Source organism: Egretta garzetta, unplaced genomic scaffold (genome assembly GCF_000687185.1).
Source record: "Egretta garzetta isolate BGI_Z169 unplaced genomic scaffold, ASM68718v1 scaffold79, whole genome shotgun sequence".
Classification (NCBI taxonomy): Eukaryota; Metazoa; Chordata; class Aves; order Pelecaniformes; family Ardeidae; genus Egretta; species Egretta garzetta.
Genome location: NW_009260791.1, coordinates 8,052,832 through 8,075,319, shown reverse-complemented (window position 1 = coordinate 8,075,319; position 22,488 = coordinate 8,052,832). Strand labels below are relative to the sequence as shown.

The following is a 22,488-nucleotide window of genomic DNA, read 5'->3' as shown; positions in this document are numbered from 1 at the left end:
AATCACCTGTGGTTCTTGTCTTGCAAAACTCATGTAATGCTTTCTTCAGCTTCCTAAGAGAAGGCAAGATAAAGATCTACAGAAATGTTCTTAAAAGGGTTCTACTTTGCACTAGAGAAAGAATAATCATCTTAATGCTGCGGTGAAGAAACATGGTTTTGTTTTGGTTTTTTGTTTTTTTTTTTCCAAGGTGGGCTAGAAGGTATGCTGTGGCACACAGTAAAGGCCAGCTCCCAGTATATCCATGTTAATGTATCTTGGGGATCTAATTTTTAGGGGCATGTGATGTTTGAAAGAAATGGAGGTTAGGTCAATGTTTCTAAGTAAATTACTCCCCAGTTCAGAATATAAAATACGTATTTCTAAGTGGTGTGAATTCTCCTGTATGCATGTCCCTGTTTTGGATTCCTCACCAGTTTGTTGGGAGTTTTTGTGGCGGGTGTCTTAGATCAGCATTTCTTTAACTAGGCCAGGATCCTGCATTTTCTCCAAACAATGGAGACTATCTTCATAATTTTGCCACTATCCTACTGAGTTAATTTTTTCTTCCAAGCAAGTTTCTCATGGCAATACAATCTTTATCTGGGCAGGAGTCACCGCCACTTCCTTGGTTGTCCTTGGATCGCTATTTTTGACGTTTAAAATAACTACAAACTCTTCTGTACAATTAAGTCTACACATAAATAGCTGTTGCATTGGACTTTTTTGTTTTCTCTTTTGAAAATAAAATACCTTGTTTGATAGTTTGGGGAAATAGTTAAGTCGCTACATGCCTGGGAGTACTTTTTTTTTCTGAACATTTGCATCCTGCTTTCCAAATGCCCATCTCTCACAATAACAGTTGAATTGTAATATTATTTTGTTCTTGATCCCATTTTTTACTTTACTGAATCTGGGTTTTTTTCAATTTAAAATAAAAAGTAAAAGCAGTATATAATGGTCATTGGTTAATGCACTAGATGTATTTAACACCTCATTTCTTTTTCATGACAGCCAGTCAGAAGAACTCAGGATGAGTAAAAACGATAATATTGACATTCAAAGTCCATGTAAGTATGGATTTTATTAAATAGTAATAGGAATCTTTAATCTGCGTACATAATGCCAATTATAGCTTGCTCTATTTGGGCTCAAAGAACAAGTGGATTTTCAGTAATCAAATTGTGTTGGAACCACTTATCTCAGGGAATGAAAAACAAATAACTTGTAAACTTCCTTGGATTTGTTTGCCGTAATTGGACTACTTAAAAATAGTCTTTCCTGCAGATGTTTTAAGAAAGTAACTTTGGGAATTCAGCTGCCAAATCAGGCACAGCTGTGTTTGAGATGTATCATTCAGGACCCTCTTGGGCTGAAGCAGTACCTCTATTCTCATCACTCCTATGACTGTTCTTGATGTTAGACTATTGAAAATGTATCTTATAGATCTATTGAGAACTGAGGGGAGGGTCTTAAATGTCTGTGGAAGTGTGTTAGTGGGCTAGGAACTGCAGAAATGGGGAAATCCTTAAGGTTTTAGTTGACTCCAATGTTGTCTCAAATCCTTGAATGTTGTGAAACTAGCATATGTTTTAAAGGCACTGGTAACATATGACTTGATACAGACAGGATACCATTCATGTGCTTTTCACTAAAGTTATCACATAGGTATCCAAAGAAACAGTTAAGTTGCTTCATGGATTCTAATATGGTGTTGTCTTTATGTACAATACTGGAAACAGTTAGATGACATATTTCACACGCATCTGGACATTGTTGGCCATTTGATAATTATCCTTGGGTGTTTTGGGAAGAACGTTTCAGTTGGGAGCACAGTCTGCTTGTGAATTTAGCTTGGGTGATAGCCTTCTCCTGAATCAGCTGGCAGGTGGAACTGGTGAAGTATTTTCTTTTTAGGAACTACAGAAGGAACAAATAGTACCCTCTTCTGTTTTTACTATAGAATTCAATATTAAGGAGAGAGGGGGGGTATCTACTGACCTTTGTCCAGTAATCTACTTGAAGGTACATGTAAAAGAGATGAAAGTTGCTGCTCTTCAGCTGATCTATAGTATTTTCAATACATTCACTGTGATTGTAAACATGATTCTATATTTTAGTCTGTGTCCTCTGTGGACGGACAGATGACTGCCCTGAAAAGTATGGAGAAAAAAGGACATATGTGGAATACAATCTCACTGTTCATTATTACTGTTTGGTAAGTATATGGTGTTGATCTTGGACCCTGTCTGTTTTAACTGGAAATTAAAAAAGTAAATGCAACAAGTATTAAATAGTAATAAACTGTCTCAACAGTTGTTTTAAGTTTTGCTGTTATAAAGCTTGAACTGTCAGCTTTAATTTGTAGCCTTGAAGGCTTGTACTCATCAGGTATGGGAGATGAAACAAATCCCAACAAGCCTTGACTCAAAGCTAAATTCTGTTCATAATCCATTTACTTTAATTACTTAGTTAATTCTTCCAACCTATCGTAGCAATGAAGGTACATGTTAAGAGAAAGGGAACAGATTGCACTTACATATTTGCTTCTGTAAGAGAAGTGTAGTTTCAAAATTTAGAATGTGAAAATTCCACCCCTTGTGGAAAAAGTAGAGAAAAGTTGTCTTCTTTTTTCTTTTTTTTTTTTTTCCCTTGTTTGTCACTAGTTCTTGTTTGGCTGGGAGTTATTCTCTGACATCACAGAGGACGTTGTAACACTTAAGAAATAGTCCTACTTTTCAGTTTAGAAACATGTACCCTACTGATCATATTACAGCTCTATAGCTCTATAGCTATAACTATTTTTACTAAAAAACTTATAATTTGAACAAAGTTGTGGATATAAATTACAGTTGAGTATATTTTGTTATCACACTTGACATTTTCCAAGATTCATATTCTTAAAGGTATACTTAAACTACCTTTCAAACTCTAAATCTTTGCAGGTCTTTAAAATAATATGAGTACTTCAAACAAAAAAAAGTTGGAAATTTTTTCCCAAGTTTAAAAAAACAGTCTTGAGAACATCGGGAACACTTTGGGGGTTTTGTGGTTTTGTTTGTTTTTCTCAGCCAGTTCTTTAAGGACTGTGTTGACTGCAGGTGGCTTAATAGGTTGGATGTTGAATCCTTCAAAGACTAGGCAGAGTGGAGGTTTTCTAAAGTTGCATAGAGGTTTTTTTCTTAAATAAACTTTAAGCATCTGGAAGGAAATTTAGGTCTGTTCATGATCATTTTGTCTCATACGTAACACCATATGAAATGATAGGAAAAATGTCCTTTTCTGATGGAGCAGAACAGTTAGGAAAGGGCATGCTTACAACACTGAGCCTTATGATTTATACGATGTTTTACGGTGATGAGGTTCCTGCAGTCATCTTTTAGGTTTTGGTCTGTACTTCTTTTTAAAAACAAACAAACAGAAGCCTGTGATTTTACTTGAATATAGTGAATATTATATAAGAAAAGAGTTCTAGAAAGAGGCAGTTAGTGGTGCAGTTTCGTTTTTCTTTGCTGAATGTCTCACATTTGGAAAAAATACATTCTTAATTGGTTTTGGTATAAAATTTTACCTGTATTCAACTTGATATATTATGTATTATATGTACATGTATTGATAAAACTCTGTAGGTAGAAAATGGTGCTGTGTTGAAATCTGTTATGTTTTAGCCCCAGCCGGTAGCTAAGCACCTCACAGCCACTCACTCACCTTTTCCCCCCCAAGTGGGATGGGGGAGAGAATTGGAAGAGCAAAAGTAAGAAAACTCATGGGTTGAGATAAGAACAGTTTAATAATTGAAATAGAATAATAATTATAATGAAAAGGAAAACAATGAGAGAGAAACAAAATGCAGGAAAAACAAGTGATGCAACTGCTCACCACCCGCCCACTGGCACCCAACCTGCCTCCGAGCAGTGATTGTGCACCTGGCAGAGCAGGGGAAGCTGAGAAAGTCCTTGACTGATGTAAGAACTGCTTAGCAACAACTAAAACATCAGTGTGTTATCAACATTCTTCTCATACTAAATCCAAAACGCAGCACTATGCCAGCTACTAGGAAGAAAATTAACTCTATCCCAGCCAAAACCATGACAAGATTATAAAATGAGATTGTAAAGAATATAGGAGGCAACAAGTTGTGAAACTAGTTAGTTTTTTGAAGTTTGTGATGTTAACTCCCTTACTTCGTAACTTTAAATTATCATCAGGCTCTTCTGACTTGCCTAGTTACTTGATTCTGTTTTTATTTAGTTCTCCTCTAAAGTGAATTACTTTTCCTCTCAGGTTGCTCTTCAGTACAAATACTTCCTACTGTGCTTTATTATCTCCACAGCACAATTGTCATTCACATTAACTAAACTAATTTTACTTCCTCTGAAGCTTTATATGCTGAAAGTAATTGTTTGACAATTATCTGAATAGTCCGTATATCTGAAAAAGGAAGGTAAAATTCGCCATCTTGGGCTCTACAGTATTACATAAGACTTTGATGTTATGAAATATTTATTTTCATGTTACTGGTTACTATTCCCTATTGTTATATCAGACAAAAATACATGGATGTTTTGAATTAGATTTTTAATAGTTAAAATGTTTGCATACAAGCTTTGTTAGACTAAACTTCTCTGTTACTTAAACGCTGTGTAGGTAAGTTTTAAATCTTTAGGTAGATGAATGTTTTCAAATACTTAATTTGTTTCCATAGTTGATGTCAAGTGGCATTTGGCAGAGAGGGGAGGAAGATGAAGGTGTAGATGGATTCTTAATCATGGATATTAGAAAAGAAGTAAATAGAGCTGCAAAATTGGTAAGAATGAAGTCTTTGGTATTTACAAGGGAATAATAAAGTAACTTCTAAATGCACTTAGTATCTTTCACCTGTGGAGTTTGTTTTCTTTTCTTTCTCTGATGGGCAGTGTGCTGAGCCCATTCAAGCATTTGAATTTTACATTTAAGTAACAAGTATATTGGGCTCATGAAAGCCACAAGGGACAATAAAACCTGCGGAAGTTTGCTAATATTTTTATTTCCTGGGTATGTTGCAGATAAGTGAGAGCAAATTACACATGCATAATACCTCATGACATTATGCTGAGCCTCAGGCTGACATATCATATAATTTTATAGATGCAGCTAAACTATAGGTACTGGTAAAAGAACTTGTATTTTGGCTTATGTGTCACAAGTCAACACGCATGTAAAACAATACATAATCAAAGTCTATGAAATAACTACATATCTTTACTCTTTTAAATAGGGCTAAAACACAATAGTCCTGTCACAGTTAGTCTTCCCTTCTTATACTCTTCTTCATTTTTCTATTGCTTTAATTCCTGTAATGTTACTTGGACTTTAGCTGTTAATATTCTGTTATTTCTAAACCAAATTATTCCTAGAAATGTAATATCTGTAAGAAAAAGGGTGCTTCAATTGGATGTGTAGCTCCCAAATGCAAACGAAGTTACCATTTTCCTTGTGGGATACAAAAGGAGTGTATTTTCCAGTTCATGGAAGACTTCAGGTAAGTTCTGGGGTTTTGTTGCTTTTTCATTTTCAATTAATTATATTTATACAGGAGGTGATCTGGGTTTTTTTATGGGTTGTTACTGTATAGGCTGTTAAGTATAAATGACGTGCAGGTTATCTAAGAAAAAACATCTGATTTGTGAAAAACATGAAGGCCAAGCAATTATATTGCATACCCAGTACCTATAAACTAAATTCTCAGAGCTTTTAAAGATACAATGTAATACTTCTACAAGGAGTTAAATTGTTTACAAAATTGAGCATTAAATCCTAAACTCTGAAATAAACTGCAAAATGGTTGGTTTGGGGTTTTTGTTTGTCTGCCTCCTGTGCATTTGAAATGGCAGTGGTTTGGCTGCCTATCTCAGCAGTCAAAACACAGTTTGCCATTCTGTCGTGTTTCAAAGCACAAGACTTCTAGATCTTCCTATTAGAGATGGACTGTAGGAGAAATAGGTTTAATATCAAATGTCTAAAACCTGCTTTATTTTCTTTTACTATTATCTGTCCAGCATCTTGGCCGTAGTCAAAATAGTCTTGAGTGCATTTGACAACGGCATTATTCTGCCTACTGTGAGCTGAGTTTGTAGGGTAGATGGATTGAAGTCTGGCAGGCATTTTAACTTAAATCACTTGTATTAAGTCAAGCACATGTAAAAATAAGGCTTTTTTGGAAAGGTTTCTTCTAGAACTACATTTCTTGGCTGTCTTATTTCTTTGAAAATGTGCTAAATTATAAATTATATCCTGCTACCTAGACTCTGGAGAATCAATATGCAAACTCAAAACTGCTCTTTTAACATCGTGGTAGCATTGAAATATAGGAAGAACTTGAGGTTCTGAGGACAGTAAGCACATTATTTGGACCAAAAGAAGTTTTGAGAGAAGAGGGTATATGATCTCTAATTTACAGAGCATTAGTTGACAATAAGTTTCTTATGGTTAGCAATAAGTTTCTTCCTTACTATTGTTCTGTTGACTTGCTCTGTTAGATACATAATTTGTTTACATGTGTGTTGTGGTTTAATCCTGATAGGCAGCAGAGCACCACGCAGCTGCTTGCTCACTACCCTCAGCGGGATGGGGAGAGAATCGGAAGGGTAAAAGTGAGAAAACTCATGGGTTGAGATAAAGACAGTTTAATAGGTAAAGCAACAGCTGCATGCACGAGCAAAGCAAAATAAGGAACTCATTTACTGCTTCCCATCAGCAGGCAGATGTTCAGCTATTTCCAGGAAAGCAGGGCTTCATCATGTGTAACAGTTACTTGGGAAGACAAATTCCATCACTCCGAATGCCTCCCCTTCCTCCTTCTTTACCCCAGCTTTATATGCTGAGCATGACATCATATGGTGTGGAATACCCCTTTGGTCAGTTGGGGTCAGCTGTCCTGGCTGTGTCCCCTCCCAGCTTCTTGTGCACCCCCAGCCTCCTTGTTGGTGGGGTGAGAAGCAGAAAAGGCCTTGACCCTGTGCCAGCACTGCTCAGAAATAACAAAAACCTTTTTAGCCTTTTTAGCTTGTTGCATTTATTCATGAAAAATAGATATAAAACGGAATTCATTTTGCTATACTCAAATTTTGAGGAAGGTTCTTAAAATGTTGTTTTCATAAGGGAACCTTAAATTATTGTTTTTAGATCTTACTGTTGGGAACATAAACCAGTTCAAAAGTTTCCAGATCAAGAATCTAGTGGAACTTCACAGTGTACAATATGCCTGGATTTGGTTGAACAGCTTCCAACTTACACTGTATTGAAAAGTCCTTGCTGTAAAAACGCTTGGTTTCATCGAGAATGCTTGCAGGTAACACAGGTTCTCCCTTTCTTTTCTCTTTGCGTCCATGGAGATCACATTTCTGTTGTGTTTAAAAATAATGGAACAATTAATTAAAACTGTATAATTGCTTAGGGTTAATGTAGGCAGTAGGTATGGAAATATACTAGGTTTGAAGGACAATGCTAAAATTATGTTTTGGAGACTAGTGTCTTACAAGAAGGAGGTTTTTTTTTTTACACTATTAATTCCCCTCCATGTTTCTGCATGTGTGATACGCTTCATGCCTTATTTATTAGGATTATTACTAAAAATAAATTCAGTTGTTTTTAGGAACTGAAGTCCAACCTAGGTAGTTGCCATCTTGCAAATCATTATGTGCAGAATCTAAATGCTAAAAATGTCATTTATCCGTCATCAGTTCCCTTTGCCAAAGTCCAGTGCTGGAAGAAGTTATAAAGTTATTTTTGTAAACTCATTCTAGATCCAGAGAGGTTGACTGAAAAGGGTTGTGCTTTTGTTTATTAACATGATTCTAGCATGTGAGCTCTTGTCCTTTAAAGGAAGAGAAAATGCTCACCATCTGCTTCAATGTCAAGTGACATCATGATCAATGTCAGGTTTAACATCCATGTCAGGACAGTATCCGTGAATGTAATGGTTATAGATATTAAGGCATTATTTATCAGCATCCTAAGGATGGTAGTAATTCAATAATTGGTTTGGTTTTTTGTTGTGTTTTTTTTTTCTTGACACAGTATCAAGCTTTGAGTGCTGGGATATTTTTCTTTAGGTGCACAGTATGTAATAACAAGGACAAATTTCAGAAAGAAATGTTGAGAATGGGCATACACATTCCAGAAAAGTAAGTAATCTTGTCAATAATCACTCTTCTGTAAAAATTTCGATAGAACTGCATCTATTAATATGTGAAACCTCAGTTCTACCTTCAATGGTAGAACTGTTTTGTTTGCTAAGAGCAGCCTGTTTCCTTTTAGTTATGCATAAAAATTGTGAAAGACCAAAGTAGTCACCTCGAGCATAAAGCAGAAAGCTCTGAAAAATCACTTTTTATGCCATGATTCAACCAGGGACCTATTTAAAAGATCACAACACTTCTTGAATACAATAATTTTGCATTAACATAGAGGTTGCGGAGAAGTGTATTTTCTGTGCCCAAGTTTTTACATTATCTGAAATTCTGTCCAGACAGTATTATAATCAACTGATTACTCAGCCATACAGCTTCCATCTTCTCCCAAGGGATTGCTAAGGATATGCCTAGTATAATGACTGCTTCTAAAGTTCTGAGCTGTTATCAGAAGTCTTCACCATTTGATGGGACTCAAAATAAGCCAAAGTGATCAGAATGATGTTTCTTTGTTAGAAGTATTATTGTTAAACTATCAGTCTCTTCAGACTGGAAATTTCTCAGTGACTTTTCATGAGACCGTTTTCAGTGATAACTTGAGTAGACTGCCAAAACAAATATCCATGTCTGCTGTGAGAAAGAAGGCAGAATAATATGAAACGGAGCAAACGTGCACTGAGGCCATGTGAAAAATAATAAGTACTTTAATCATACTAACTGTACACAAGAAAAAGTCTGTGGGTATATTTTATAGCATTATTTTTATTCCTAGAACTTTTTCTTCCCCCTCTCAGTTGTCTAGCTGTTGCCTAGAACATTACATGATTGAAATTTCTTTGTGTAGTTATTACATACATCTTTTCCAAAGACAGAGCAACCCATTTAAATAATCGGAAATACAGTTGTAATAACAGATCTTCTGCCTTGTTTATAGGGATGCATCTTGGGAACTTGAAGAGAATGCATATCAAGACCTACTGCAATGTTATCAACACTGTGACATTAAAAGGTGTCTCTGCAAGAAAGGAAGGGACTATAATGAACCTGATAGGTATGATACTTTTGCAGGAAGGTATAACCTAGGATGCAATAGTTCTTTAGTGGTGGGGTTTTTTTCTTATTTGAATGCTTTAATATTCTTCAGCATCAGGTTTTAATGTCAAGCCAAGGCACCATGTCCAAATAAAATGTTTGGTTTACTCCCTATAATCGTAATATTTCAGTACTAATTTTCTCTAACTTAATTGGTTTATAAAAGCCAAGAAAACCAAACCGATCAATTACCAGCTATCTTGTCCTTGTTCTCATTTGATACAGCGCTGAAGTAGAATTTGTACATCTACATAACATGTAGAATAGCAAGTGCCTAATGTGTATGTTTCATTCAGAGCTTAATTAAACAATTAAATAATTGTTAGAATATTTAATACCTTTACAAGAAATTCATTGAAGTATAGACTTAGCTGAAAATTAACTAGCTTTGTAAAATCAATCTGAAATCAACCTGTGAGCTATTGCTCTGCATGCAAATGGCAGCTAGAATATTGACAATAAATGAGAGGCTTGAGTGACCATGTAAAAGGCTTTATTTTGCTCTACCACTTGCTTAATTTTTGATTAACAAGTTCATTTTCTGCATTCTTTCTTGTTTTATTTGTGTGCTTCTGAAATTTATATCTTCCATTGGCATGAGTATACTCAAAGTGGTCAGAGCCTCTACTTTGAAGACTTGTTTCTGTAGTACTGTGGTAGGTTCTTCTCTCTAGACATTAATTTTGCTTTGTACAGATTTGACCAAACATTGCTTGGTTCATTCATGGTATGTGTGTACCTCAGGATTTATTTTGCCTTTAAGAGTTGTACCTTAAGCTTCCACTATTTGAACTAGTATCAGTCATGTTGTTCCATTGTACTTTAAGGCAAAATTGAAGAAATCTAGACAAAAATCTAACAGATACTTAAACACTGGCATTAATGAAGAGGCTTATTCAGAATGTGTAAGAATAATCAGATGTGCTCCTTTAAAAAAATTACCATTTGGAAAAGCTGAATGATGGCTACCCATAAAACACAGAGGATGTTGCCAGCTAGCAACATGAGGAGAAAATACCACCTGCCAGCTATTGACTTCAAGGCAGGGGAGCAGACTAACTCATAGCCTCTTTCAACACAAGCTAGCTGCTTTGTTGTTGTTGCAGCGAGGAATTTTGAGTTCACCTTATCTGCAGAAAGTTTCCTTTGAATATGTACAGTCTTAACAGACTGATAAAATTATGCTTTTTTTAGTGTCTAGATTACACTTAGTGTTGAATATTCTTTGTTTTAATTGGCCTTATGTTTCTGTCTAATGCTAAATATGTAAGTTTTTCATTTTAGTAAATGGGAAATAAAGCGTTGTCAGTGTTGTGGTTCCCGTGGAACTCATTTGGCCTGTTCATCTATGAAGTCATGGGAGCAAAACTGGGAGTGCATAGAATGCCGAAGTATTTTTGCAAAAGCAGGTAAAGTTATGGTGGCTGCTTAGAATGAGAGATTGTAACACTATGTATTTTACACGTAGCAAATTCACTGAATCAATCATTTAATCGTACAGGGAACTACAGCAAACAGAAAAAGCGTTCTTTGGCTACCTCTGAAAAGACAGATGGGACAACGTGTTTGCTGGAAGAGCCATCTCCAAAGTGCCCTCGGCAGTCACATGGATCTCAATGCAATTTTCTTCTCCAGTGCGTAATGTTCTGTTTTCAAGCAGAAAACTGATTATAATGTAAAATAGTATTTAAACATGAGGAGGCGATGGCTTATTCCATATGAGAAACTTCCTACACTGAATTGCATATTTAATAGAATTGGAGTAAAGTTTAGTGATTGAAGTTTTCTGAGTAAGCAGTGAACTCTGTAAATTTGCTATTGTTCTTTGCATACGATGGCATGTAAACTAGTTTTTAGTATGATAAAATTGGATCCTTGTAAAAGGAAATTGGAGGTAACTTCGAATGTATAAATGGCAAAACTTAAAGCTAAGGTTGCTTGTTGGTATTTTTTCTATGTTAAGTGTGCTAGAAATCTAGCTTACAAAGGTATTTATTATAAACGTTTTCCTCTGCTGTAATAAAAACTTTTCAAGTCTGTAGAAACGCATAGTTTTAGTTTTTACTTGTTGTATCAGGACTCCCATCTCGTGTATGGGATGCAACTAAAAACGAACCCTAAAACCACAACATAATAATATACTGAATTATTATTTTTAAAATTGTAATTCAAGCACTGATGGACTTTGTGTCCATGAACATGCAGACAAGATTCGGTACTGTAATAGGTACAAATTATATTGTTACCTTCAAATAACAAGCGTTTATGCATTTTTCAATTATATCTTGTATTAAAACAGTATTTTGGCTTGTAGGTCACCAAAGATAATGTGCCAGAACAACTTGTCACCCTGCTCACACCTAGAACTTCCAGCATCCAACAGAGTGACGATGTCCTTATCTCCACTGACGTCAAACAGGAATTGGTCGCAGAGGAAAAAGTATTTTCTTCTATTTTTCTTATGCTGAAGAGTAATCTAGCACTTGGCTTTATGCCATATTTCCTACTGTGTGTATAGTGGCTATATATTATTTTTTTTGTGTGTGTGTATATAGTCACTGGAAAAATGGAATGAGTACACTGAAGAGCTGAAGGTATAGCTTGGTAAAGGCTTCTGCTGTTTCTAAATGCCAGAGGGGGATTAGGGGATAAAAACCCAGAAACACATATTTGTCCTGACCAAAGCATGGCTAGCCATTCTTTAGACAAGGGGGAATAAAAATCCTAACTACCTTCAAGTTAGACATATCCTGAATTTTCAATGTTTTTGCGTTTGTACCATAAGAGTAGTTCATGATTATGCTAAAATCACTGGTAAATTAACATGTTTTAATTTTGAATATTCAGTTTAAGGCTACAAAACTTTTCTCTTAGTGTGAGTACTTATTACAGGTAGACTTAATAAATTATGTGCTAACAATTCTGATGAGGGAATTAGTTACTTCTTGTAGGTAGGGTATTTGAAATAGTTTTGGTTGCAACTTAGAAAATGAAGAAGGGATCTTATTTAGACTGGTGTCTTATTTTTGTTATACAAGAACTGCAATATTTCTCCCTCCTCAAATGTATTTTCGATTATAGTAACAGAGATTAAATATTAGTGCATAGTTGACAGTGTATTGCAATTTGGTTGCAAAACATATCTTTAATACAAACGTGGTAAGCGCTTCAATTTCTCACTTGTTTCACATTGTTCAAATGTAGAATGATGGTGTGAGAATTGTTTGGCACTATGTTGGTGTAACTGAATTAAGAAAATAACTATTCATTTTATGCCAAAGTAATTATTTCTACCTCCTTTTTTCTAGTTCTTAGAGGTACTTCAAAATTTGCCCCTATAGAGTTAAAATTTGAAGCATCTACACCAAATATTTTACTGATATGATTTAGGCAATACCTAAATTACCAAAAATAATACCCATACTTAAAGTACCAAAGTGTTTAAAGAGGTGTTTTTCTTAGTAGTTTCTTAGGATGTTTCCTGTAAACTCTTGCTAATTATGAATCATAGATTTCATCTGAAAATACATGCAACTTTCTTGTAGGCATTTAAGAAGGCAAAGAATGGAAGTTTCTAATGTACTGAAGGAGTTAAAGCTACAGGTTAATACAAAAACTACAAGACTTAACATCAATACAGAAAATATCTGGAATAGTGCTTTAAAAGGATTTAGACAGCGCAAGTTCAGTCCTACAAACACCATTGAAATAAAGTTCACAAACTGCAAAAATAGATCAAAGACAAATAATTCTGCTGCATCAAAACACCGTTTCTTCCAATTATTAATGCTTCACCTTCAGAATTCATCATTGTTTGAGGGCTCTTCTGCAAAGAACTTGTCCCTTGATTTTCAAGGTAACTAAATGCTTTGTTCAAAAATACATTAAGAACTATGCAGCTTGAAAGGTTTTTAGATCTTCAGCCAGTATGATTGTCAGTTCACAATTAGAGTCCTGATGAATATAAATTGGTTTTTTGAATTTTTTTGCTTTTCAATTCTAAAGGGGGGTGATGTGCAGATTTGTAATACCAAGAAATTTGGTTTAGTTGGAAAAGTTGATGACAACCAAGGAAAAAATACAGCATATCATTAGAATTGGAACTCTTTAATTAATGTATTTGTTCTCTACAAGTGAATTTCTTTCTTCCTGACTCACTTTCTCTGTTACTTATTTTTCCCTCCCTCAAATTTCTAGAACGTTATCTCTGATAGCATGTTCCCTAAAGACCCAAAGCTAGCTTCTTTGTGTTCCTACGCTTCAGAATTAAATGTGCATTGGGTACAAAGTGTAAGAGGAAGTTACATCTCCTCCCAGAGCTTGATAGTGGCTGAGGAGTTGGAATAAAAGAATATGGTACTGCTGTGTAAAAAATACTGGTCTTATTGTTTGAACCAGCAGGAGATGGCAAACTTCATTTGTGGCATCTCCTAAAGTAAGAAGGAATCGCATTATGAGATTTTCTGTAAAAAAAAAAAAAAAGTATCACAAATTATTTTTATGTATATATAGTAATTTTTTTTTTTTAATTTGCAGCTGTAAAAGAGAATCTGTATTTTGAAGCTGGTAAAATGATTGCAGTTTCTCTGGTTCACGGTGGCCCATCTCCTGGTTTCTTTTCCAAAACACTGTTCAATTGTCTTGTCTATGGTCCAGAGAATGTGAAGCCAGCTTTGGAAGATGTTGCTGATGTTGATGTAGCACAAACAATAAAAATGGTAAATAAAACTAAATGTACTGGCAAATTCTTGTTCAAGACTGTATTTGGAGATAGAGAAGGGCTTATTGAATATAACTTAAGTTCAAAATAAAAAGCATGTTTTTTATATATATACAAACACGCATGGAGTAAACCAATTCCTAACTTTTGTCTTCTGATACAGATAAAATATGCAAACAGTCTGTCCAGCCTACAGTCTACAGTACACGAGTGTTACGAATTCCTTGCTGCTGCTGGATGTTTAAGACCTATAACAGCTTTGTGTGATAAAAATGTGCTGGTGAATGACATATTGATCCATCATGTAATCAAGAGAATTATTTCACCCTTAGAAAGGTTTGTTTTGTTTGAATTTTCAGAATTCCTGGATTTCTTCCTCACTGAAGTACTAAATAATATGTTGCTAAAACTTTCACATGTTCTTCCTTATTCTGCATTTAAACCAATGAAATGTACTGTATTTTCAGTGGATTAAGTAGTAACTGTTAACTAGTTAGTTAAACTGAAAGGCTAAAATTATTTCTCTACATATCCACTCCGTTCTGCTTCCCCTTGGTCACATTCCTTCATTCCTTTTTCAACCTTATGGAAGAGGGCAGATTCACAGTTGTAAACCGTAGCATGACAAAGACCTTTGCGCTACAAAATTTCTCTAGCTTATTTATGTTCACTTTTAATTCAGAATTACTGGTATTTAGAATCCTGAAATTTTAGTAGTGTTAAACATATGTTTAGAATTTAAATTAGTTTTCCAGAGTTCTAATTAGGGATTTTGTGCATGCCATTAGAGGGCAATAATGTGCACAAGTGTAAGTTGGCCTACTTGGAATGTAGGTATTGCATTGGTGTTTTCATGAGGCAGTGATAACTTCAAATAGCTGGGAAAGTTGCAGCTGTTGATTATTTTTTGATTGGTCTCTGACCTTACTTCCAATTTGCATTCTCCATTGGCTTTGGATGCTAATTTTTCCAGCAAGTATAGTTGGATTTATACTTAACACATTTATGGTATCTTTGACAAATTTGAATCAACGGAATCTCCCAAGAGCTATGAAAAAACTGATTTTGAATGTGAGGGTTTTTTTTAACGAAGCTGAGAGTAATAAGTCTTTCAGTCAAGGCCCTCTGTGGCCTATTTGACCTATCTATATCCTATTTTAAAACTAGTCATTTAAAAAGTAAAAGATAATAAGTAGTCTGTTTATGGGAAAATGTGTGTTTATGCATTTTTTGGAGATGGGCTTAAAAAGGGCAAAAGTGAGCAGAGCAAGAACTTACTTGTCAATACCAAAGACTGAGAAGTAAGTAAAGAGTTAGTCACTTTAGCTGTTAACGTTCTACACCACTGACTGTACACTTCCAACATGTTTATTCTGAATTTTACTGATTTGGCCTTAAGAAATGATAGGTAAACAAGTAAAATTTTAATTCTGATTTAACATGGTGGTTAAATTGTACAGCCAGTTGCTTGCAATGTTCTTACCCAGTACACAGTAACAAGTGAAATTTTTTCAACCTGCAGAGCTGCTTTTTAAGAAAAAAATAATAAATTTAGTTAATCACAGAATCCGATTGGTGTGTAGGTTGGAAGGGACTTCTGGAAGTAATCCTGTCTACCACCTGCTGCTCAAGCCAGGCCACCTAGAACCAGTTGCCCAAGACAGTGTCCAGACAACTTTCAACTAAATATCTCCAAAGGTGGAGACTCTACAACCCCTCTGGGCAACCCTTGCCGGTGCTCGGTCACCCTCACAGTGAAAAAGCATTTTCTGATGTTCAGATGGAACCTCCTGTGTTTCAGTTTGTGCCCGTGGCCTCTGGTCCTGTCACTGGGCACCACTGAAAAGAGCCTGGCTCTGACTTACTTGCAAACACCCTTCAGATACTTCTACACATTGAGATTCCACCTGAGCCTTCTCTTCTCCAGGCTGAACATTCCCAGCTCCCTCAGCCTTTCCTCACAGGGTTATGCTCCAATCCCTTAATCATCCGAGTGGGGCTCTCTCCAGTATGTCTCCATCTCTTGTAGTGGGGAGCCCAGAACTGGACACAGCACTCCCAGGTTTGGCTCCCTTGACCTGCTGGCACCACGCTTCCTAATGCAGCCCAGGATACTGTTACCAGCATTTGCCACAGGGAGGAATAATAGCATGTAAACACATGCAGACAGCAGAAGCCAAGTCAAGGCTGTTTTTTAATGCACCTCATTTTTGCCTAGGGACAAGGTATTTAAACTGTGTTTTCTAAACAGATGTTTGTAAGAAAGCAATTCAGTATGTTCTTGCATACAAATTAAAAGTAAACCATGCTTATACAGTCAAGTACCAGGAAATACCAGTGATATGCAGAAATTGACTGTATTTCCTTCATCTGCCCAAAAAGCTCCACAGAAACACTTAGATTGCTAAAATGAGAATTAAATTTTCCAAGATTAAAATAGAATAGGACTACTATGTACACCTTATGGACAAGACTTGGAGACTGCAGATGGGGGAACTTTATTATGCCCAGTCTTATAAAATGCAGAGTACAATTAGTTACCTACTGGCTTTCTGATGTATGCTTGTTCTTTCCCCCCCCTCCCCCTCCTAGTTTTAGGCAAGGTTTGAAAACTCTTGGTGTGCTAGAGAAAATGCAAATGCATCCAGAAGCATTCTCTACTATATTGTGCCAAAAACCGGAAAGACTTTCAGCAGAAACTATTTGTGATCTCTTTACAATCCATTCTTCATCAGATGTAAATAAAATTGAAGGTGCTGATTTTTGGATGGGTTATTTGCAAGATGTGGAAAGTAAGTAAATTTTTTCTTTTTCTTTTTTTTTTTTTTTTTTTTTTTTTTTTTTTTTTTTTTTTTTTTTTTTCTTTTCCCCTTTCCCAGTACAGGGTACTTTGCTGCTGGTATACATACAGGGTTTGGTTTTTAGAGTTCAGTGGGGTAAATAAATGAAGGTTTTGAGGTCTCTGTTCCTAATTGTTCCTTTTTCCCCGCTCTCCCTTACTAATTATAATCTCTGAAACTTGCCTAATTACAATCAAACTTGAGAGAAGTAAATATCTGAAAGTTTGGTACTAAAAAACAAAACAAAAACTCCCACACCCAACAAAAACCCAGCCTAAGAGGTACATAAAAATCCGTTAATCCCCTCTATTCAGCTTTGTTGTGAACTTTATTAGATAGTATGTGTCTCAAAAAAGATAGAAAATAGTGGTATTTTCTTGCAGAAGAGGGTTTTATTTCTATTCATTTAAGATTTTTTCAGAACTAGCCCAAGTGGGTTTTTCTTGCTAAAATTTTTCTTATTTGGCCATATAACTGTGTATTCATTCAGCATATTGATCCTGAGGTTTCCTGATTTCAGGGTTTTTCCTCTAACACTTAACACGAAGAATAATGGTTTGTGGATAATAAGCAATAAATGATACAACCTAATCCTATTTTTTTAGGTGGTGAGTCTGTAGTGACGTTGGAGGATATTCTGCTCTTCGTAACAGGCTCTTTTACTATACCCCCCATTGGTTTTGATCCTGAACCTACTATTAAATTTTTGCATATAAGGTATCCTGTTGGAAACAGACTCCTTAATTGCTTGGAGCTCCCTATAACAAAGACATATGAGCAGTTTAAAAAGAAAATGGAATTCACCATCAGAAACACACTAAGAGTCGAAAAAGAATAAATAGTATTGCTACTAAGCTGGATGTTGGAAACTTCAATTTTCTGCAGGAATGTCTGCTTACAAATCGCTACTGTATTTTTGGACAGCATGCTCAGCCTTTTCTCACTTTTTCCCCAAAGATATGCTAAAAGTAGTTATCTTGTAAGATGGAAAACAATTTTCAAATGAAAATACACTTCATCTGTTGAACCATCTTCCAGTTTGAAGTTGACTTCAAGAGCCAGCAATCTCTTGCAGAAGTACTTTAAATGTCTACTTTTGCTGTAGACACATACGAAATGTTACCAAACTCTGTAACATTCTAGCTCTCACAGGTAAGTATGTTGATTGTATTACATTCTTCAGTAATTTATTTATCGAAGTCAAATCGGGTACATTTTGAAGATAACTGCTGTACAGCTTTGTCTCATGTAAAACTCTGATACAGGTCTTCAGTTGTTCCATGTATATTTTTCCAGTAATTGTTTTTATATTGATGATTCATTTACGTTTTGATGATTCATGTAGACCTATGTTTTAAGGTTATTGTGGTTAGTGCATTAAAATATAACTAAGGTCTGGAGAAAACCTAGGCAAAATAATAAGGCGCAAGAACAAAATCTGGTTGAACTTGAGTTTCTGTTGTTAAACAGTCTGGCATTTGCACATGTTTCTGCATTCTACTGTTATACATCAGTTTTTAATCATACACATAGCCAAAACAGTAAAAACTAGAAGTAAATCTTGAATATGCAACAATAAGTGGTCTTTCAAAGTGAAGTATGAGAGTTAGACTTAATGCTGTTAGATATGAAAGTGTAAGAATTTGTTGCTCTTTAGAACATGTTACTTTGTCTTCCATGCAAGTCAGTATTTCCGTAGGAATATGCACTAAAACTATTTGTTAAACTAAAGGCAGTCTACCACCAAGCTTGTCAGTGCCTGACACTTTTCTAGTTTTTAGTCTAAACTCTTCCTGTTCAATTGTAGGCGCAGTCTGAGGAAGATGTATAAAATGTATTTCAATTTTGAAGTATTTGTATAAATGCCAATAAGCCAGATAAGTAGTGAAATTCCTCACGATAAGAATTTAATGTTACTAATACTAAAGCTATGAAACTAAAAGGACATTAAGTACAGGTTTTTTAATATATGCAGGTGTCTTTTTGAAATTTCCCCACCAGCAGTTTGACCACCTATACTATGTCCCAAACATAGGCTGTGCTATAGCTGTATATAGATATATATATCTGTATATATCTATATATATCCGCATTCTTCAAAATCCTGAAAATAATCATACGCATTTTTATTAATATAGCATATAGCTTAGGTTTTTTTGAAAATAAAAGCAGGATTGCTTTACTTCTGAATGCCTTGGCAAGAAAGTACATCCATGGTAAATTGTAAATGGAAGTGGCAGTCAAGACTCACTCACTGAATTTGTAGACCATGCTATAAAGGGTCAAAAACAAAGAGGCAGATGGGTATTTAAATTACATAGTTCAGTTAACAGTATGCAGGTATTTTGAAATCTTTCTTAAACTGCTACAGCTTCTCTTTCTTTCTTGATCTTGGGAGAGGTGCTAATTTTATTTTTTTTATACAGACCTATTTCCATCACTGGGTAACAAAAATATGCATGACACTTTTTAAATTTTTTTTTTTCCGAAGTGTCTAAGTAAGTTATCGCAAGGCTTAGATCAGGTATTTCTCACTGCTTTCAAATAGCTAAAACAATCTAATCTCATCAAAGTCCTGTCACTAGAAATTTAAGAATATTTGAAATTAAGACAGGGCTAGTGGTGTTTTTCTGGTTCTGAGCTAAAAGCATATTAAAGTAGCCTTTAAAATAAATGCATGAGCTCTTGGAGAATGTCATTTGACTAGTTCATAGACTAAGCATTTTCTCATTCTCTTCTGATTTTTTTTTTTCTCCAATAATGTTCCATGTTTGTCGTCTTTGCATAATTTTTGAATGTCACACTGCCAATAATGTCTTTATATTCTTACCCTTCAGAATGGTCTGTTACCATTGTAACAAAGATGGTTTGTTGCAATTATTTGCATAGAACAGATTTATGCTGTATATTCATGTTTCTAAAATACAGCAATGAATCTTGTGCAGATAGAGTATTATACTTTAAAAACAAGTGGCATACCCAGTGCAGTATTCCTTTTTCTTGCCTAGTTAGAGATAAATGCCTTCTGTAATATTAGGTTATATAGGGCTGTATGGGAAGTACAGAACTTAGAGAAGTAGCAAGCAGAGCGTGGATAATTTTAAAGGACTTCTCATACCTGCAGTGGCAAGAGAAATGGTTTAGAACTCAAAACTAAATAAACTGCATTTTAAAACTTTCAATGGAGAAAAAAATAATAAGGTAATGTGAATATAAGGCTTCAGAAAGTATCTGAGATAAAAACAGGGTTCACACCTTTTATTGCTTTGAATTCAGCAGCTGATAGGTTTAAGTTAACTTTAAAGTTGTGCTACACAATGCTACATCAAAATATGGAATTCATAAAATCCTCTAGTCTCTAATATTGCTTGAAAAGATTTTTCTTACACAGAACTTGTTCCCATTTTCTAATACTCATGTGTACACATTCAGGACATGTCTTTCCTTTCCTGTTGGTTTGATCAGCTCTATCTAGACATTCTAATATAATCCTTGGTATATTCAAGTTGTATTCCTAAATGCTACTACAGAGGGGAACTTCTCTTCTGCTCATTTTCAGCATTTATTTATAGAGACCAATCTTAAATTTACTCTAACTGTTCATTAAAATTCCATTGAATAAGCTGACTCTTAATCCATCAAACCACAGAAAGGTCTCTTGTCTGGAAACCATAAGAGCAATTTCTGTAGCTATAATGATCGTCGGGTTTTTAATTGCTATAGCAAGTCACTGAAGTGCAATATTGTCGGGTAGTTTTCACTTTACATAAACTGTAACCTGAGGCACATCTGGAAATTAGGGAAGTTGCTTACTTTCAGTATTTCTGTAACACAAGGAGAAGAATTGCATATACATTAGCTGTGGTGTGTTAAATATATTTTTATAGAAGTTACATCTTTTGGAAGATTTGTCAGGGCCGCAGGAGAATGATTGCAGTCCTCTGACTGTGTTTGGCCAAAGAACTTCACCCCGCAGTTTCTGCATCAAACCCTAAGCTTCCATCTGGAATTAGCATATCAAATAAGCTATTTATTTTCTATAGTGACCATTTTCTAGTAAACAATAATAGATTAGTATTAGTGGGTTTAGTATGGGCTCCTTAAAGCACATATAATTTAAAAAAAAAAAACAAAAAAAACCAACCTCTCAAGTATTTTAGATCTAAGTTTGAAAAACCAAGTGATAAGAAATTTCTGTGACTTGCCTTCACCCATGCAAAGGATGCTTATTAGAAAAAGCTGTTAGCATTTTTAACTGGTGTATAAGTGAAATACAGTCAAAAGGAGAAGAAATTAATAAAAGTTTATATTAAAGGTCCAAATCAACATGTGCTGCAGCTCTGACTTTGTTTCATTAATATGTTCAGTCTTGAGATTGGAAGACTTGAGGATTTTCAGAGGTGTATTTAAAATGTAGAGCAGAGTATTAGTCGTTAATTCACCCATTCTGCATGTGTGTTTTGAAAATAGTATCAAAAATTCTTATTCAAAGAGAAGGAAATGCAACTCTGGAGGCTACAAAATATGCTTTTAAGGTTTATCTTGATTCTGTATTATGTGGTAAAGCATTTTAAAGTTCAAGCTTTAGTGTTTTTTACTTAAGGGAATTACTAGTTGGATAAAATGAAATGAAAACACAAAGACTTCTGAAATGTCCAATCATATGTATACAGAAAATCCTTGTCAAAACATTGTTTGTTAAAAAAAAAAAAAAACCACAAACAAACAAAAAAAAAACACCACAAAAAAACCAAACCAAAAACAACAACAAAAAACCCCCCAAAACAATGCAACCCTGTGATTTTGTATTGCATAAAGTTCTTTTAAAACCTATGCTAATTAGAATATTATGCAAGAAAGTATAGTTTTGTAAATATTTTTAGCTCTAATTTGAACTGCAGGATCAGTGCCTGAAATGTTGCATCTTCAAGCAACATTATACTTGACAGGTGTAGCATCAGTGTTGAAATAATGTCATTGTGAGAAATAACTGTTATGTATATGTTCGAAGTGCAATAAAGAGTTAAATTTCTGTTGGGATAAATATGTAACTTTTCTCTTTTTTATTTTGGTGATTTAATGGGGTTTAGTTCTAGAAGTGTTATCACTATTTTCTTTAGTTTCAGCTGTGTACCTGTATACACCTTTATATACATCTATAAGCATGTTTACCCAGGTACCTTTGTACCCAAAACTGAGTTGGGGGTGTGTGGGGCTGTTCCCACTGTGGGGTGGCTCTAAGGGCACAGCTGTAAGGCATGGAGAGCCGAAGGAAGGCTGCGTGTGGGTATCCCCTACCTGAGTCAGAGACAAGCAAACTCGCAAGAATTTTCCTTTTCAGTAACTCACTAAAAGGCGATGCCTTTGTTGTTGCTACCTGCCTGGTTTTGAAACATCAGTCCTTTCCGTGGAGTTAACCTGAGAGCCTCAGAGCAGCCCTGCCTGCAGGTGAGCTATGTTCCAGGGATCGTTTCATTCATCTTGAAAATTCAGGTTAGCGCAAAAACTGTTAATATGACTTTTCGCTGGAGAAAAAAAAAAACGGTGGAAAAGAGTACCACCACGCCCCGGTCTGAAAGATCTCAGCCTGTTCTGTTCTCAGCTGGGAAAAGCACAGGCCCAGATTTTAAATCCTAAGCTGCAGTTTCTTAATTACAGCTCCCTCAAGGACGGGGGCTGGTTCTAC

The 22,488-nt window shown here is 35.2% G+C and overlaps 1 protein-coding gene across 1 annotated transcript; it reads left to right on the top strand.

Annotated features, from left to right (window-relative positions):
- Window positions 1-972: 972 nt before the first annotated feature.
- On the top strand, window positions 973-21,435 carry G2E3 (G2/M-phase specific E3 ubiquitin protein ligase). The gene is made up of 15 exons (XM_009646708.2): window positions 973-1,049; window positions 2,100-2,197; window positions 4,685-4,786; window positions 5,376-5,500; window positions 7,144-7,309; window positions 8,038-8,144; window positions 9,085-9,201; window positions 10,527-10,651; window positions 10,744-10,876; window positions 11,557-11,682; window positions 12,788-13,098; window positions 13,779-13,960; window positions 14,126-14,298; window positions 16,555-16,754; window positions 17,408-21,435. The coding sequence occupies exons 1-15, from the start codon at window positions 1,013-1,015 to the stop codon at window positions 17,638-17,640; spliced, it is 2,235 nt and encodes a 744-aa protein (XP_009645003.1). The 5' UTR covers window positions 973-1,012; the 3' UTR covers window positions 17,641-21,435.
- Window positions 21,436-22,488: the final 1,053 nt, after the last annotated feature.

What these genes read in the sequence shown, in the direction of transcription:
- G2E3 (XM_009646708.2), top strand. Translation starts at nt 1,013, where the DNA reads ATGAGTAAAAACGATAATATTGACATTCAAAGTCCAT. An exon ending in CAGTTCATGGAAGACTTCAG is followed by an intron (nt 5,501 to 7,143) that starts GTAAGTTCTGGG and finishes TATTGTTTTTAG; the next exon opens with ATCTTACTGTTGGGAACATA. An exon ending in AATTGGTCGCAGAGGAAAAA is followed by an intron (nt 11,683 to 12,787) that starts GTATTTTCTTCT and finishes ACTTTCTTGTAG; the next exon opens with GCATTTAAGAAGGCAAAGAA.